The sequence below is a fragment of the Falco naumanni genome, chromosome 1, assembly GCF_017639655.2.
Source record: "Falco naumanni isolate bFalNau1 chromosome 1, bFalNau1.pat, whole genome shotgun sequence".
In the NCBI taxonomy this organism is placed as follows: Eukaryota; Metazoa; Chordata; class Aves; order Falconiformes; family Falconidae; genus Falco; species Falco naumanni.
Window position 1 is genome coordinate 88,907,999 of NC_054054.1, and position 14,721 is coordinate 88,922,719.

The window sequence follows — 14,721 nt, forward strand, 5'->3', positions numbered from 1 at the left end:
CATTACTGAAGCCCCAAATTGCTCATTTTAAGTTGAAAATTCTGGTTTGAGGAAAGCATTACTGCTATATGAACATGACTCACGCCATGTTGAAGTAGGGCTTTGTGAAAACTGTCTTATCTTTTGGACAAGTTCCTCAGTCTCCACTACAAAAAAAACCAACATTGTGGTGTCATCTTACGCTAAGTTCAAGCATACCTTAAACACATTTTAAGGATGTTTCTAATTAAAATATTTAGCATCGTTACAACCCAGAAAATCATGTAGCAGGGTTTTTCTAGTGACATGAGACCAAATAACAGCTTTATTTACAACTTAACAATTAATACATTAGTTCAACTTTCCTGTCTGCACACAAGGAAGTCTTCACAGCATCAGAGCAGAAAAGCAAGGCCTAGCTATTTTGTACATGTACAGACCAATAAGTTGATTGTTTGCAAGTATGTGATTAGGTACAGAAGCATTACATTTAAACATTTCAACCATTTAAGTCAGTAAGAACAACCACACTATACCTTTAGCAAAATAAACTGAAGTTATCAATGCGTTTGGTTTCGTGCAGATCAGCTGATGATCTTTAGGACTGTGTATAGATGTTAAGACCAAAAGCTAAAGTTGATTCTAAGTTTTGTTCAAAAGATCAGCATTTGTACTGAAGTGTATGTAATGGCTAACCATGTGAAAGACTTTTCCCATACACCTGCACCACCTTTCAAAACTTTTCAACTTTATCCTTGAAAATGCCTATTGTATATTCCCTCTTCTTTCCCCACACAGAGGGAAAAACTACCATGAGAGTTAGAACAGAATTTTTCACTGCAAATATAGACTCAGGCTATCAAAGTTGTGTGTTCCTAAGGAAAAATTCTCCCCGTATCTAAAGAGAAAAATAAACATAAGAATACAAGCTCAATGTACAGATCTGAAGATGGGCCTCTATCTAATGTAGGTCCATATAAAGCAAAAGAACATAGTGCTTTGCTTCTCAGGAAGCTGCATTTTCCATAAATGCAGCTGCTAGCATGCTTTAAAACATAGTACTAACAATTCTACATGAAGAGAGCCTTCTAATTCTTCGGAGAATGAATGACAAAAGAACTACACAAGAAAAAGGAAACATGATCTTTAAATTCAATGCACCATACAAAGTAGTCAAATCCAGATACAAGTCCACCGTTTTCCAGAGAAAGCTGGTTTAAGTTTGATATCAACCTACAATGTATTTGCCCAAGAGGAGTCCTGTCATGTAAGAACAGACAAGTTTTTGTCAGAAATATTTATTAAACAAAGCTGATACCAATGCACATGTAGTCAAGTTAATACTCCCTAATAAAAAAAAAAAAAAAAAAAAGCATGTCTGTCAAGACCAAAATTATCTTCGCTTCTGGAAGATGTTGCCACGGCCCATACCACGGCCTCTTCCTCTTGCAGCCACTGAAGAAAGAAAACACCAGGGATGACATGAATTTGACATAACTGCATTTTTATCTCAACAAATGACAAGCAAACCACAAACAACACTCAAAGCCTCTGATTTAGAGGCAAGGAAACAAGGCTATCCTAGGAAGGTTCAGAAAGCGGTATGGCAGCAAAAGCTTTTTGTAAGAAGAACCAGAACTAACGGTTACACAGTCTTGCTACTTAGATCAGATGCAGTGAATATTCACATGCTTTGTGCTCCTTCTGAACTGACGCACAATTTGTATAGCCCAAGAGGTTTACAACCCCACACTCTTCCAAGGTTTTGCAACAGAATTCCATATGTTTCAACAGATGTTACTCCCCTGTGTAACCTTCCTGCATTTGCTAGAGTTAACCAAGGACTTTGTGGCCCATTATTACTCAATCTTGTTATAACTAGATTGTTCCCCTGGGAAAGGTACAAACGAGAGTGAACTAAATAGTGGCTAATAATTAGTTTCCCAGTAGTTTTAAGTACCATTTTAATACATCTGAATTTGTTCTTCTACAAAAGCTTAACAACAGCACCTGCATCCTTCCCTCACTACTCCAAACAGCCAGTGGCCACAACCACTGGAAAACAGAAGACAAAGTCTATATAAAAGCCTCCATTTAACACAACTACTCACTATATCTAAATTACAGTAGCATCAAGATTATATATTCAGGTAATTGGACAGTTTCTTGACTCCCACCATAAGATGAAATACACAGAAAACCAGTGTATGAGCCAGTAATCTTTCAGTTTCTTACAGCTTATGTGTCCTCAGCAATAGTTAAATTTCCGGCTCTTCTACAGCAAAATGGAGGGGGACAACAGATGAACAGACACGACACAGATGATATAAATAAATTGTACCCACCTTGAGCTTTGAGAATAGCTGCTTTTCCTCGCCCAGCCCCAGAACCCTGGTTTTTGTTCTTCATGCTTTTTAGCATAGGAGCGTTCTTCAACATATCTGGTAAAATGAGAAACCGTATCTTGCTACCTCTGATGTACACCTGTTCCAGCTGTGCCACTCGTCCATCTCTGTATGTCACTGTAATGTTGGACATCTGGAAAGAAAGTAAAGATTAGTCAGGGCTCACAGAGGCCTCTAGCACAGTTCTGAATTCCTGTTTCTCTTGCTTACAGAATATACAGCCAGGATTCAAGTACCAAAGCAAACACTTCCCAAGCATAGTGTTTCCTCAACTGGAGTTGTAACACGAGACATCCAGGACCACTTAAGCATACTCCTATGCCTGCCACTATTCAAGCAGGCCCAGGACTTTCTCTCCAGTTTTCAAGTTAGTTTTATTACCTTTGTTAGTTTTGCTTTCTCGTATTGGATCAGTTGTAATAAAGCTGTTCTAGTCCTAACTAGAAGGAAGCATTTTGATTTCAACAATAACTTGCCTAAAGTCCATCAAAATTAAGCCCTCTTGGGATAACTAAAATAGCATGCATTAAAAAAGGCTTCAAATTTTAAAACCAAGGTTTTTTCATTCTTATGCTCACTGACTTGAAATAAAGAACCCCAGCAGGAAAAATTGTTCACAGAACAGAATCTTAAGAACTCTGATACTATCATCAGGAATGCCCAATCTGACCCAAAAACTGGGAAGAATAAGCTCTGGCCTCTATGGAGCGCTCACTAATCCTGAACCCATTTCATTATGGTAAGACAGTGTATGTGTAGCGGTAGTTTCCTTTATTCCAAGACTAAAAAGCAATAGTCTTTTAGTCAAGCTGCCAATAAGCTAGCTACCAGCCTTCCCAGGCACAGATCAGATAGCCTTCCCTCCATCCTTCTGAAGCAGGTATACCTGACAATTCATGTTGTCTTCAGCTTCAATAAGTTTGCCTCGGTAAACTTCTCCGGTATTGGTCTCACATGTCACAATATGGCCTTCAGCCTCATGCAGGACTTTAATTGGCACTCCAATTGACATGGTTGCAGTGCTGTGGCTCTACACCTGAGACAACAAAGAGAACAAAGGATGAGAAAATTGTAGACTAGGTTTTACCTACACAATCTATAATCTTTCCCAGTGTAAAGCACTGACTCTCTTGCCCAAGCACACCATATGCTTTGATAATACATTTTCTCTAGAAAAATGCCCGCGGGAATAAGAGTCTTAAAAGCCCAGCAAAAGTTAAGTCTTTTCCAGGTCTTTTCTGATCTAGGAAATTGTAAACACCAAACAGACCACGCATGCCACCAGGCGCGCCCATAGCGGCACAGCCAGCCTGCCCGGCTCGCACACGGCAGAACCCAACGGGCTGCACCACGAGGGAGCCCGGCCACTCCACTGGCACACACCACAGCCCCGGCCACCGGTCCTCCCTCAAGTAAAGGCCGTTCGCCTCAGCGCTGCCCCGGGGGCAGGGCAGGGCCGGGCCCGGCCCGCCGCACCCCCCGAGGCCTGCGCAGGCGGCTTCACTCCCTCAGGCCCCGGCGCCCGCACCAGCCCACAGGCCCCAGGGGATGCGGGGCGACCCGGACACTCCCCCGCAGGGCCCGGAGAAGGCGAAGCACGCTGCCGCTCCCAGGGGCGCGCCGGGGCCCCGCGCTCGGGGCCGACCCCCCACCACTCACCGCCCGCCAGCCGCCGCAGCCCGGGCCCGCGCTCTCCCCTAATGGCCTCCTCCAGCTTCCCGCCGTGCACCGCGCGCCGGAACCGGAAGGCGGCTGTGGCAGCAGGACAGGCCCTGCCCTTCCCTTCCCGCCTTCCCGCCCCGGGCTCCTGGGGCCGCGCTGCCGCGGCACCACGGTTCCGCCGCAGTCCTGTCCCGCCGGCCGGGGACAACCCCGTCCCGCCGGCGGCGCCGCCGCGCTCCCTGGGCAGGGCTGGCCACCGGCGCGCCCCGCGCTTCCCCGCCCGCCCCAGGCCGCACCCCAGCCCGCGGCCCCGCGGCCCCCGCCCGCCGCGTCATGCCCCTGCCCACCGCCACGCCCGGCCACCGCCCCACACACCGCGGCGCCAGCGCGGGGCAGGCGCCCCGGGGCCCGGCCCCACGCAGCCCCCGCCCCCGGGGCCGGAAGAAGCCAGCGCCGCGCCGAGGGATGTCGGGCCGCCGCGGGCCGGCTCGGCGGGGCCGGCAGTGAGCGGGCGGCAGGCCCCGCCACCGCCATGAAGAGCCCCCGGGAGCCTGGGGAGCCGCCGCCGCCAGGTCAGTGCGCCCCGCCGCGGCAGCGGGGACGGCCCCGGCCGCCTCCCGCCGCCGTTCTCCTCGCGGGCGGCCGGCGGGGCAGAGGCGAGCCCTCCGCTGGGCGCTCCGGGGGGGGAGCCGGGCACGGCCCGGGCAGCGGGCGGCTCTCACGGGCCCCCTGGGAGGTCCTGGGGCCTCCTCCGCGCTCCCGGGGCCGGGAAGGTGCCAGTTGCGCCGGCGGCAGCGCGGTGGCCCCCCGGCAGGCTGGCTGCACCGAGCCGGGGTTCAGTGTTACGTAGAGCCGCGGCACGGGCCGGCTTGTGCCTTACCGCGGGACAGCTGGCAGGCACCGCCGGAGAACTCTGGGTGTGTTGGGAAGCGGGATGGCTGGAAGCTGGACATCCAGGAAAATTAAAGTTACTCCCCTTGGAAGCCTTCCTGTAGAAAACATGTCCCTCTTCAGTTACTCTTGGGACCTGACAGAGACCCTGGGTATTGGCAAAAAGGGAACAGGACCATAATGTGCCAAAAAAATGACTACAAGGTAATCTGAGATCCTGGTTTGAGGAGAATCTGGGAACTGGGTTTTCATTTTTGTTTTAGGACACTTAAGAGCACCTTCCTCTAACTAAAAAGACTGAATATAGCAATGGGCATGCCACTCTCCAAAATCCTAGTTCAACAGTGGCACAACTATGAAAAAATATTTGGAAAGCATCCAGAATATCTATATTGGCTTACCCCTACAGTAGGCTATAGCTTTGTTAAAAATAATATAAGGTTACAAACATTATCTAAAAAGTTATATAAATAAAGTTACATCAAAACTAGAGCAGTCCAAATGTCAAATGCGTTTCTAATCCCATCTTAATGTAGTTGACCTTGTGTGAACACAACTTTTCAAAGGTCCTTTCTAGATCAAAGGTGAGGTTATTGAGAAAAGCCCTTTCTAATTAACTTGCCTTGATCGACATTGAAGTAGCGGTAACAGGCACAACTCTTCAGGTCCTTTGAGTGGTTGGGGCGTTTCTGAAACTGAAACCGCCGCATTGCCGACCCTATAAAAATAAAAACAGAGGCCAGCAGGATGAAATTACTTGTATGCTGGGACTTTTTGGTAGAGATTGTTCTTTTTCCCTCTCCCTTTGTTGAATTATTGAGGGAGTTAATACAACAGACCAACTGGTGCCGTTTGTGAGCTTTGTTAACCTAAAATTACTCACGTAAATTACAATTCCTGAGGAAAAAGACGTCTGTAGAAAAGGCTCAAATGTGTGGGGCTTGTAAGAGATCAATGCCTAGAGATCGTGGTTGTGTCCGTCTTCTCATGGTTTGGTCTAACTCCTTTTGTAGCACAGAAATACATTCAGGTACAAGAGAAAGGATGAATACCTGTGCCTTGCCTGTTGTTTTTTAGGAGGGGATACAGCTTCATAGTTAGGGGCTGGCAGTTATGTCACCCTGGCAAAAAGAATACAATGAGACTTCCAGAGGAATACGGAGTAGACCATAGAGCAGAGGATCCAGGTATGGAACAGTACAGGAGTAAGATATGAAACCAAATGCTTAACTGTACAGAAATAGCAAACCTACGTTCCCCTAAGAAAGAAAAAACCACCTGCCAATCAGATAAAGTAAAAAAACGTTCCCAAGTTTCCGCAACTAGAGTGCTGAGGACAAGCTGACTTTTAATGCCGAGGTACGGCAAAAACGTTCCTGTGTGGATCGACATCTGTTGCGTTTTACTCACCATGGGGTGTTTTCACTACAGTTGACTGCATCCAGCTGAAAGTACCAGTCATTCAGCAGCTGTACCACTGGGACTGTGGGCTAGCCTGCTCCAGGATGGTGCTTCAGTAAGTGACTCTTCTGGTTTGACTAGGCGGGAGATCCTGTCCCATGGGGAGGGGTAGCAGGAGGCAATGTCCAGGGAGAAGAGGTGTTTTGAAGCAGCTTTGAGTTTAACTTAGCCTTTTGAGAGCACTTATTCTCAGGAACCCTGGGAGAATTGCTGCTGCTTGGGCCTGGCACAGCTCTCCAGCAGGAACAAGGGAAAATATAAACCAAGATGAACTTCAGACCCTTTTGAATAATTGACTGGTTTGACAGAGGCAAAATACCTGATCAGCTGTAAGAACTTTGCAGGATGGCCTGTTTAAGCTGATAAAAAGCTATCCCTCTTTCCTGTGGTTACAATTCAGAACTGATAACGTAGCGCAGCAATTCACCCGATTCCTCTCTGTGTTGTCAAGTCACGGGCAGGTATATCCCAGTTTATGAGTATGTACCACCTCTGTCCTGCTGAGCCCCCAGGCTGTGGGATGAGTGCTTTTGTTCCAGGAGTAGTTTCAATTTCAAACGATGCACTGTATTGCCCTTTGGGTTTTTTTGGTTTTGTTTTGGTTTTTCTTTTAACTAGTAGCTGTCCTGCTGAACTCCTCTTTCCTTCCACAGAGGAACATGAGCTTAGGTGCAGGAGAAATACCTATTTAGATGTCCACTTAGTAGATATGAAGCAGAAGATTTTCATTTCTCTCCATCCCTTCTGCCAAGACGTTAGTCCGTGTGCTGGTAATTTCCCATCTTGACTACTGTAACCTCTGCCTCTTTATTCCCTTTACCTCTTTGCCACTCCAGTCTGCCCAAAACTTGGCCTCCAAGATTAATCTTCTCACCCTGCTGATCTGACCTTGTTTGGCCTGCATCCTCAATTCCAGTCCTTTCCCCCCGCCCCCTCCATTTACTTCCATTTGTTTTCTGACTTCCTGAACTTTCTGTAACCACCTCTCTGCACCCCTTTGCCATCTGTCCCAAGCTTCCTCCTGACTTCATCTCCCCTTTATTGCCTTTTGTGCCATCAGTGCCCAAGACAAGCCTCCTTTGAATATTTACCAACTTCCTTTACATTTTCTCCTTCTGAAATCCATCTCTTGCGTGAAGCAAGTTTTAGTCTTTTAACACTTCTGTGTTTGCTCTAATATGCTTGTACATTTAGACTGTAAGCCCTTCAGGACAGAGTTCTATACTTGCTCAGTATAGCTTGCCTGTTGTACAGCACCTGTACACTTCTAGCACTATAAAACAGTGAAGATACCCATCAGTTCCAATTTTTAAAAAAGTCAGCAATAAATTCAGTTAAATATTCCCTGCTCCCTTCCCTTCCCTTCAATTTGTGGTTTGTGGGTTGGGGTTTTGTTTTGGTTTGGTTTTTTTGTTATTTCTTAGCCAAGCCCATCATTTCAGTTTTAATGCCCTGTGATGTGGAGGCTTGGGCTACAGCATGCATTTTGCTTCCCCTAAGATCTCTGCTTCCCTTCCCCTGCCTTTCCTGATACCATAGGTACCTGAATCATTTGGACAACGATGAATTTCAGAAAGCCATCCAGGAACTCCAGTTAACAAAGAGTATCTGGACTATTGACCTGGCCTACCTAATGCGGCACTTCGGTGTTAAGCATAAATTTTGCACCCAGACGCTTGGAGTGGACAAGGGCTACAAAAATCAGGTTAGTGTTCTTAGCTATTGGGAGGCAGCAGACAGTTTTAAAAGCCCTGCATGTCATGCTATAAAAGCCCTGCTGTGTTACTGACAGTTAACCACAGTTCCTGTAAATAAGGTTTGCCTGTTGCCAAAACTGGCAGAAATCCGTTCCAAAGGTGAGGCTAGACACAATCCCACATATCTTACATATCTCTGATGCCATAATATGAATTTTTTAAAAAGTTTTCACGTAGTGCTGTTGAAAGGTTCCAGCCTATTTGACAGCCTCAGAGACTGAAGCCCTCTACCTACAGAACAGGTTCAGCCTGGGCAGCAGCAGTGCTAGCTTCCACGCTTTGCCCACCACCGTGCCTCAGCCCTGACCTGGAAGAACCACCTCTAGAGGTGAGAGGGGAACTCAGCGCCCGTGTCCAGTGAGAGCCTGGCCTCTTCATGACTGCCAACAAGGGGGCCCATGAGGGCCTGCAGTAGTGGTGGCGCTTCTAATGCAAGCTCCTGCGCAGTACAAACCAGACAGGCTTCTTTCATGGAGGCAGCTGAATAGCCACTGGATAGAAATTACAGCAGTAACTGACAGGAGTGAATTTAAACTTATAAATGAGAGCTGGCACTCTTATCCTGTTACCAGTGAACTAAGGGAGAGATCTCTTATCCCATAGTCAGATCTCCAAGTTGCGCAGGCCCTTGCTAGCAAGGATGGTAAATGGTGGATTACCTAAGGTAAACATCGTTCCAGTTCATAACTTCTGTTATCTCCACAGTCCTTTTACAGGAAGCACTTTGACACAGAAGAGAATCGAGTGAATCAGCTCTTTGCACAAGCCAAAGCCTGCAAGGTGTTGGTGGAGAAGTGGTAAGCATATTGTTTTCTTTCCTTTCTCTTTGGAGATTCTGTGGGCCCCATGCTTTTCTTGGACTCACCAAGCTAAACTGGTGAAAGAGACTGAAATCAAGCCCTGAGCCTTTTTTGTGAATTACAGTCTTTCTACTGTATCTGTGTCAAAAAAAAAAAAAGGACATCAAGAGTTAATAATGAAATTCGAGGAAAAATAATCACGACAGAATAAGTGATTTGACAATGCTGACAGGAGTCGACTTATGTTTTGAATTTGATTTTCCATTAAAATTAGCCAGTAGGGCGTGCCTACAGCACTCTTAATTGGCCATTGTTGGAATTAAGGAGAGTGCTACATGGGCACACAACCCATTGTTCTCAAACCTATGCAAACATTATAGCTCTCTGTTCCTAGACAGACACGCAAAGAAAAAGCTACCATACAAGCTTTTGCCAAGGGGAGCATGAAATAAGGAACCTCCATGAAAGAACCACAACCCCAGGAGAAGGGGGAAAACTGCAGAATTGTTTCACAACTGACAGTGATATTACACATGGGAAATAACTAAGCATCCATGTTCAGCTTGAGTTGCATACCTTTTGTAGTGAAGCTGGATTTGGATCTCTGTTGTCAAAGTGGGGTAAATGATTAGGAGTAAGGAAAGAAACTAGGGTACCAGGCAGCCACAACAGCATTTGAATGCTGCAATGCAGCTTTCATTTAGCAGAATCGTTAAGTGTCCTTCTTAACATACATGGAGTCTGTATGGCACCATCTGTTTAACTAGAGCTGTGACAGGACAGAAGGGACAGTCAGTCCATCTTGCTTTAGCAGTCTTAAAATTGTGGCCTTGATCAAGACAGGGACAGAGGGCGTTATCTACCCATGCAGTACTGAGGCTGGGGCATCAAAGAGGAGAAGCAATGCTGGAAAAGATTAAAAAGCACCTGAGGTGCACACAGCCAGGACATCTGGAATGTATCCAAGGGATGAGTTTCTAATGCATATGGAATACACCATCTGCCTCAGTAAAGGACAGCTTTTAACAGATGAGATTATAGGTTATGTTTGGTTAATCTTATTCTCTGTAGGAGGTACTACAGAAATAAAGCCTCAAGAGCATCAGGTAGTCCAAAACTGCAACTGGGAGAAACACACTCCTGTGTGACAGAAGCAAATTTGGTTAGTGATTATACAATCTTTAACCATTCAGTCAATAAAGATTTGGTACTTCAGAGATAAGCTTTTCTAAGAGCAGGGGTTTTCTAAGAACACTTCACTTCTGATTTTCCCACAACAGAAGTATCTCAAGTTACTGAGTGAGTTGCCAGCTCCTTTAATACTATTCTCCGGGGCATCTAATACATTCCAAGGTTATATTACTGCAGAATCTAGAGATGTTGCTCTGCACTTTCAGTAGCAGCAATGAAATCAAAAGGCCTTGAATGACAGAGGTTTTGTCAGGCTTTGTCTGTAGCAAAACTTGTGGGGTTTAACAGCAAAAAGCTGTACCTGTGGTATAAAAATAACTATGCCAGCTGCACGTCATAAGTACTGTCCCACATCACACACTTCATTGTGTACCAGTCTCTTTCCCAAACTTGTTAATAAGCATGTCTGGGTTTCGGGGGTTTTTTTGCAGCACAGTAACTGTTCAAGACATCCAAAACCATCTGTCCCAAGGTCACATAGCCATCGTCCTAGTGAATGCAGTCCTGCTGTTGTGTGATCTTTGCTCAAGTCCTGTCAAATACTGCTGCTTCCTTCCCATTGGACAGAAGTGCTTCTGCAGGAATCCTGATTATCAGGGCCATTTCATTGTGTTATGTGGCTACAACAAAGCCTCAGGGAGTATTTACTACAACAACCCTGCCTATGCTGACCGTGAGTAGCCTGGTTCCTTTTGGGTGGATTCTCAGCCACTGCATTACTAACATGTCTGTAACACAGAGCCACAGCTGGACTTCCCCTAATAGTGTGCATGTATTTCTAGCATCACTAACCAATTTGTCAGAAGGGGTTTTGCCACGTTAATTAAATCAGTGCTGCATTTTTTGCTGTGATTTACTGGAGGCATCAAGATAGTCATTCTAGCAAACTTGCTTGGCTTTCACGTGGGTTAGCGTAAGATGCTGAATTGTTCCTGTGTGCAGAGTATAAGAGGATGGCCAATTTGGTACCTATTTACAGCATTACTTCCGTGAGCACTGCCTTTGACGTGAAGAGATCTACCTGAGTAAAGCTGTAACCCTAAGCTGACAGGTCCAGTCCATATACTACTTACTTTTCTTTGTAGAGGCTGCTAGACCCAGTATAAGAGCTTTCCACAGGCAAAATCTTCTGAATTTTTACTAACAGTTTGTTCCTCTTTAACAGGAACATGCTGCACCAGCATTAGTAACTTTGAGGAAGCCAGGACAAGTTATGGCACTGATGAAGATATTCTTTTCATCTACGCAGACAGCTGACATCCACACCTGATACTTCTGGTCCTTTCCTGTGCAGTCTGCATGGCAGCTGGCTGCTTGTCTCAGGACTCCCCCTGCAGAGACCTTGCTCCTGAAATGCAGTGGGATCTTAAACAAGGGAGGCTTTATAGACATTGATAGGACTATATTGCAGTGCTGTCTTTACCTTTTTTTTCCTGATGATGTATCTGATTTTGCAATGTATGTCTTAGTTTTTTGGGTTTTATTTTCCCCTCATTTTCAACGTTGCACATTTGACAGCAGTTTTAAAATACAGGCCCAGAGTCTGTTCACTTTGAGCTTATTTTCAAATTAAACGCATGAAAAAAAAGCACTTGGTAACACATGCATAGGTTTAGGTAAACAAAACCGGGGGAAAAAAATACAGTAAATACCTGTTTCTCTCTTTCTGTCAAAGCATCAAGGGCTGACCTTCATCCTAAATCTAGGGATTAGAGGTTCAGCAGGGTATCATGGAAGGAAAATAATACTAACCTAAACCACTTTTAAATAACAAAAAATGCCTTGCTGGCTCATCAGTATTGTCTGCATTGTAGGATGAAATACATTTACTCAAGGAAACTTTCCTTGTACCAAATTCACCTTACACAGATTTAGCATTTATGCCACTGCACTGAATTTTGAATTGCAGTTATTGGTATTGTTCCCCTCTACTACAAGCTTGACTTCTTTTGGCTAAATCCCCTAGGATGACTGCTCAGAGCTCTGCATTGCCCCAGAAGTTTTAAGTGACTATACTTTATTTGTACCTGGAAGTCTTTTATTGCTCTTTGCAAAAACCTCTGAACATCATGCCACCCACATGTGCCATTTCCTGCAGAATCCATTCTAAATACAAATTTTAAACTTACTAAGCAAATACAGAAAATGATCGTCCACCCTCATGGTATACATTCTGTATGTAAACTGTGAATATCTGACAGCATATACTGGATTGCAACTAAAATGCTGAATCATAATTTGAGCCAAATTTTCCTATGGGTATTAGTTCAGTGACCTTCCTTCTAAGAAGAGCTGAAATCAATTGAAAGGGAATACAAGTAAAAAGACGGGAACTCAGCTTTTCTATCTCTTATACCATAGCTGTATTTGGATTAAGTTGGAGTTACTGTATTCAGACATTATCAAGTGAAATTGTTAGCAGCTTATTCATCATCCTTTCATGTATTACCTGGGTTTAATCACTTTGCTGATGAGTACTGTAAAGCGTAAGAAATAGCCACCCAGTTCAGATTCATCCATCGCAGCTTCCTACAAGTCTTCATCTCCAGTCCTGCCTATGCTGAGGTGGGTAGAAACATTAATACTGATGTAAAGCTAGCAAAATTCTAGTTTGCTCCTAAGACTGAGATCCCACACCTTTGGCATGGTTTTAGGAAAAGAGCTGTTCAAGTTCTGGAACTGCATGGAATAACAGTAAAAGGACATTGTTATTTTAGTGGTGGAAATAATAAATAGGCATCTACTTTCAGCTTGGTAAAAAATTTTTCTAAGGGAAAACTTACCAGCTGTTGACTTACAGAAAAGTGTCTGGAAGTGGAATCAAGAGCGCTACTTTATACAAAGGCTAAAAATGGTAACAGACATTTAAAATGGAATAGCCTTTAAAAAGTTCTGAACAAAAAGTATGTGACAGGACATTTTCACTGTATCAAAATTTCCTTATCAGTGGTGAAGGTGGAATACATTCTGGTACTTACACTTGCAAAATGAGTAAAAATTGGGATGTGGTTTGTGAGTAGTGGAACCAGTACATTAGTGCCACCAGCAGAATCCCAGAAAAAAAAATATAAAACATATTGCAGGTAATGCCTTCCGACAACTCCAAAGTAAATCACCAGAAGGCTACTGATCTGATAATTTTTATGTCCAAGTCCAAATTCATGATGTTTGATTTAGAGAGATTGTATTAGCTATGTTACTAATTAACAGGTATGTAAACTACAGGTTGATGGAGTACTTCATTAACCCATGCATTTTCAGGTAGGTAGTTTTTCAATGCCATTAAACTTCACGGGATTTATTTTAGAGCGGGCCTGGCTAGCTAAATAAAACCAGTTCTTACAGAAGGCTTGTAATTGATATTTAGCCTCTTACTAGCTCAGTTATGGGAATGCAAATCTTCAGCTTTTACATAAAACATGAACTTAAGGGCATGCTAAGTGTTCTGAAGTGCAGAGATAGATGTAACAATATCGACTGTTAAATGTTTGGTACACAGTGTTTAACAACTTGAACAAAACTGAAAGATAAAAAACAAAGCTGTTTAAGCCAATACAGACAACGGGAGAGCTCCACCATCTCACCAGGATCTCTTATAGCTGCCAAATGGAAGATAGCTGTGAGAGATGAAAGGAAGAAGCAAAAGCCAAGTGAAAAGACTTGAGTATTTATATGACATAAATTCAGATTAAAAAGCTTACTGCAGAACATCTGCATTTTCTGAAACTTTGTTTCCCATTACAAGATTGTCTATCAAAATACTTATAAAAATGTTTTGTCACTGTTTCCTTCATGATGTCAATAGCAAAGGAAGGGGTATTTTACATGCAGGGATTTTATACATAAATATATTTTTATTTGTAATTAAGCCATTCTCAATAAAGGTTTAAAGTCACAGATAACCCTGTAACATAACGTAGCAAGTGCATTTATTAACTAGATTATTAAAAATGTTGGAAAATCTTTAGAAGATGTGTTACATACTCCACTGAAAATGGCACTGCTGAAATTGTAATTTGGAAAAAAAATTAAAAATAGTTCAAATATTTATTTCAGCTATAAATTCATAGTTGGTAGGCAGTAAATTGTATTCATTCTGCACTTACTGAACATCTACTGCATCACCTGAATCATACAAAACAAAATTTCAATATAAACTAATAGCTGAGAATAGCAAATGTATTGTTGTTATCCATATTCAACCGCTGTTTTGTATAATCCACAAACACTGAGTATCCCACCAGAATGCAGCTGCAGGGGAGTAGTTTTTAGTACACATCTGTATCCCTAAGAGCATCTCATGGCTTTCTGTGTGCAACCATCTGTCTGCAGCACTACTTCTGTACCTTGAGGGAGGCCCATCAAAGATACTGGTCCAACTGTGGTTGTAATAGATAGTGTAAAGGGAAACAGACCCAAAGTGGTCATGCTTTAAAGTACCCATAGATTTTCGGCTAGGACGTCTGGGACATTACTTAGCTCTAATGGAACTGCATCAATAGTTCATGATTTAAAAAACAGATGAAAACAATTTATGCCTCCTTTCTCACTGAATTCTGCATTTGAGTAGAGGAT

At 43.9% G+C, this 14,721-nt stretch overlaps 2 protein-coding genes and 1 long non-coding RNA gene across 4 annotated transcripts; 1 reads left to right on the forward strand and 2 right to left on the reverse strand.

The window, feature by feature from the left end:
• Positions 1–286: 286 nt before the first annotated feature.
• SNRPD3 (small nuclear ribonucleoprotein D3 polypeptide) lies at positions 287–4,155 on the reverse strand. Its single transcript, XM_040604464.1, has 4 exons — positions 4,044–4,155; positions 3,271–3,420; positions 2,325–2,517; positions 287–1,434 (listed from the first exon to the last, which is right to left on the reverse strand). The coding sequence occupies exons 2-4, from the start codon at positions 3,394–3,396 to the stop codon at positions 1,373–1,375; spliced, it is 381 nt and encodes a 126-aa protein (XP_040460398.1). The 5' UTR covers positions 3,397–3,420; positions 4,044–4,155; the 3' UTR covers positions 287–1,372.
• Positions 4,156–4,429: 274 nt separating this feature from the next.
• Positions 4,430–14,056, forward strand: GUCD1 (guanylyl cyclase domain containing 1). 2 transcript variants are annotated; one of them, XM_040604446.1, is made up of 7 exons: positions 4,531–4,618; positions 6,015–6,124; positions 6,369–6,453; positions 7,938–8,103; positions 8,861–8,952; positions 10,578–10,819; positions 11,312–14,056. In XM_040604446.1, exons 2-7 carry the CDS (start codon positions 6,076–6,078, stop codon positions 11,401–11,403), a joined length of 726 nt encoding a protein of 241 aa, XP_040460380.1. In that variant the 5' UTR covers positions 4,531–4,618; positions 6,015–6,075; the 3' UTR covers positions 11,404–14,056. The 2 variants fall into 2 exon arrangements, with proteins under 2 accessions (XP_040460387.1, XP_040460380.1); XM_040604453.1 differs by lacking the exon at positions 6,015–6,124 and having other exon boundaries at positions 4,430–4,618.
• Positions 5,310–6,435, reverse strand: LOC121092860. Its single transcript, XR_005829410.1, has 2 exons — positions 6,348–6,435; positions 5,310–5,655 (listed from the first exon to the last, which is right to left on the reverse strand). It is a non-coding gene; the product is annotated as an uncharacterized LOC121092860 (long non-coding RNA).
• Positions 14,057–14,721: the final 665 nt, after the last annotated feature.

What these genes read in the sequence shown, in the direction of transcription:
- SNRPD3 (XM_040604464.1), bottom strand. Translation starts at nt 3,396, where the DNA reads ATGTCAATTGGAGTGCCAATTAAAGTCCTGCATGAGGCTGAAGGCCAT. An exon ending in AAGACAACATGAATTGTCAG is followed by an intron (nt 2,518 to 3,270) that starts GTATACCTGCTT and finishes CTTTCTTTCCAG; the next exon opens with ATGTCCAACATTACAGTGAC. An exon ending in AGCTATTCTCAAAGCTCAAG is followed by an intron (nt 1,435 to 2,324) that starts GTGGGTACAATT and finishes TTCTTTCTTCAG; the next exon opens with TGGCTGCAAGAGGAAGAGGC.
- GUCD1 (XM_040604446.1), top strand. Translation starts at nt 6,076, where the DNA reads ATGAGACTTCCAGAGGAATACGGAGTAGACCATAGAGCAGAGGATCCA. An exon ending in TGCTCCAGGATGGTGCTTCA is followed by an intron (nt 6,454 to 7,937) that starts GTAAGTGACTCT and finishes CTGATACCATAG; the next exon opens with GTACCTGAATCATTTGGACA. An exon ending in AAGGTGTTGGTGGAGAAGTG is followed by an intron (nt 8,953 to 10,577) that starts GTAAGCATATTG and finishes GTTTTTTTGCAG; the next exon opens with CACAGTAACTGTTCAAGACA.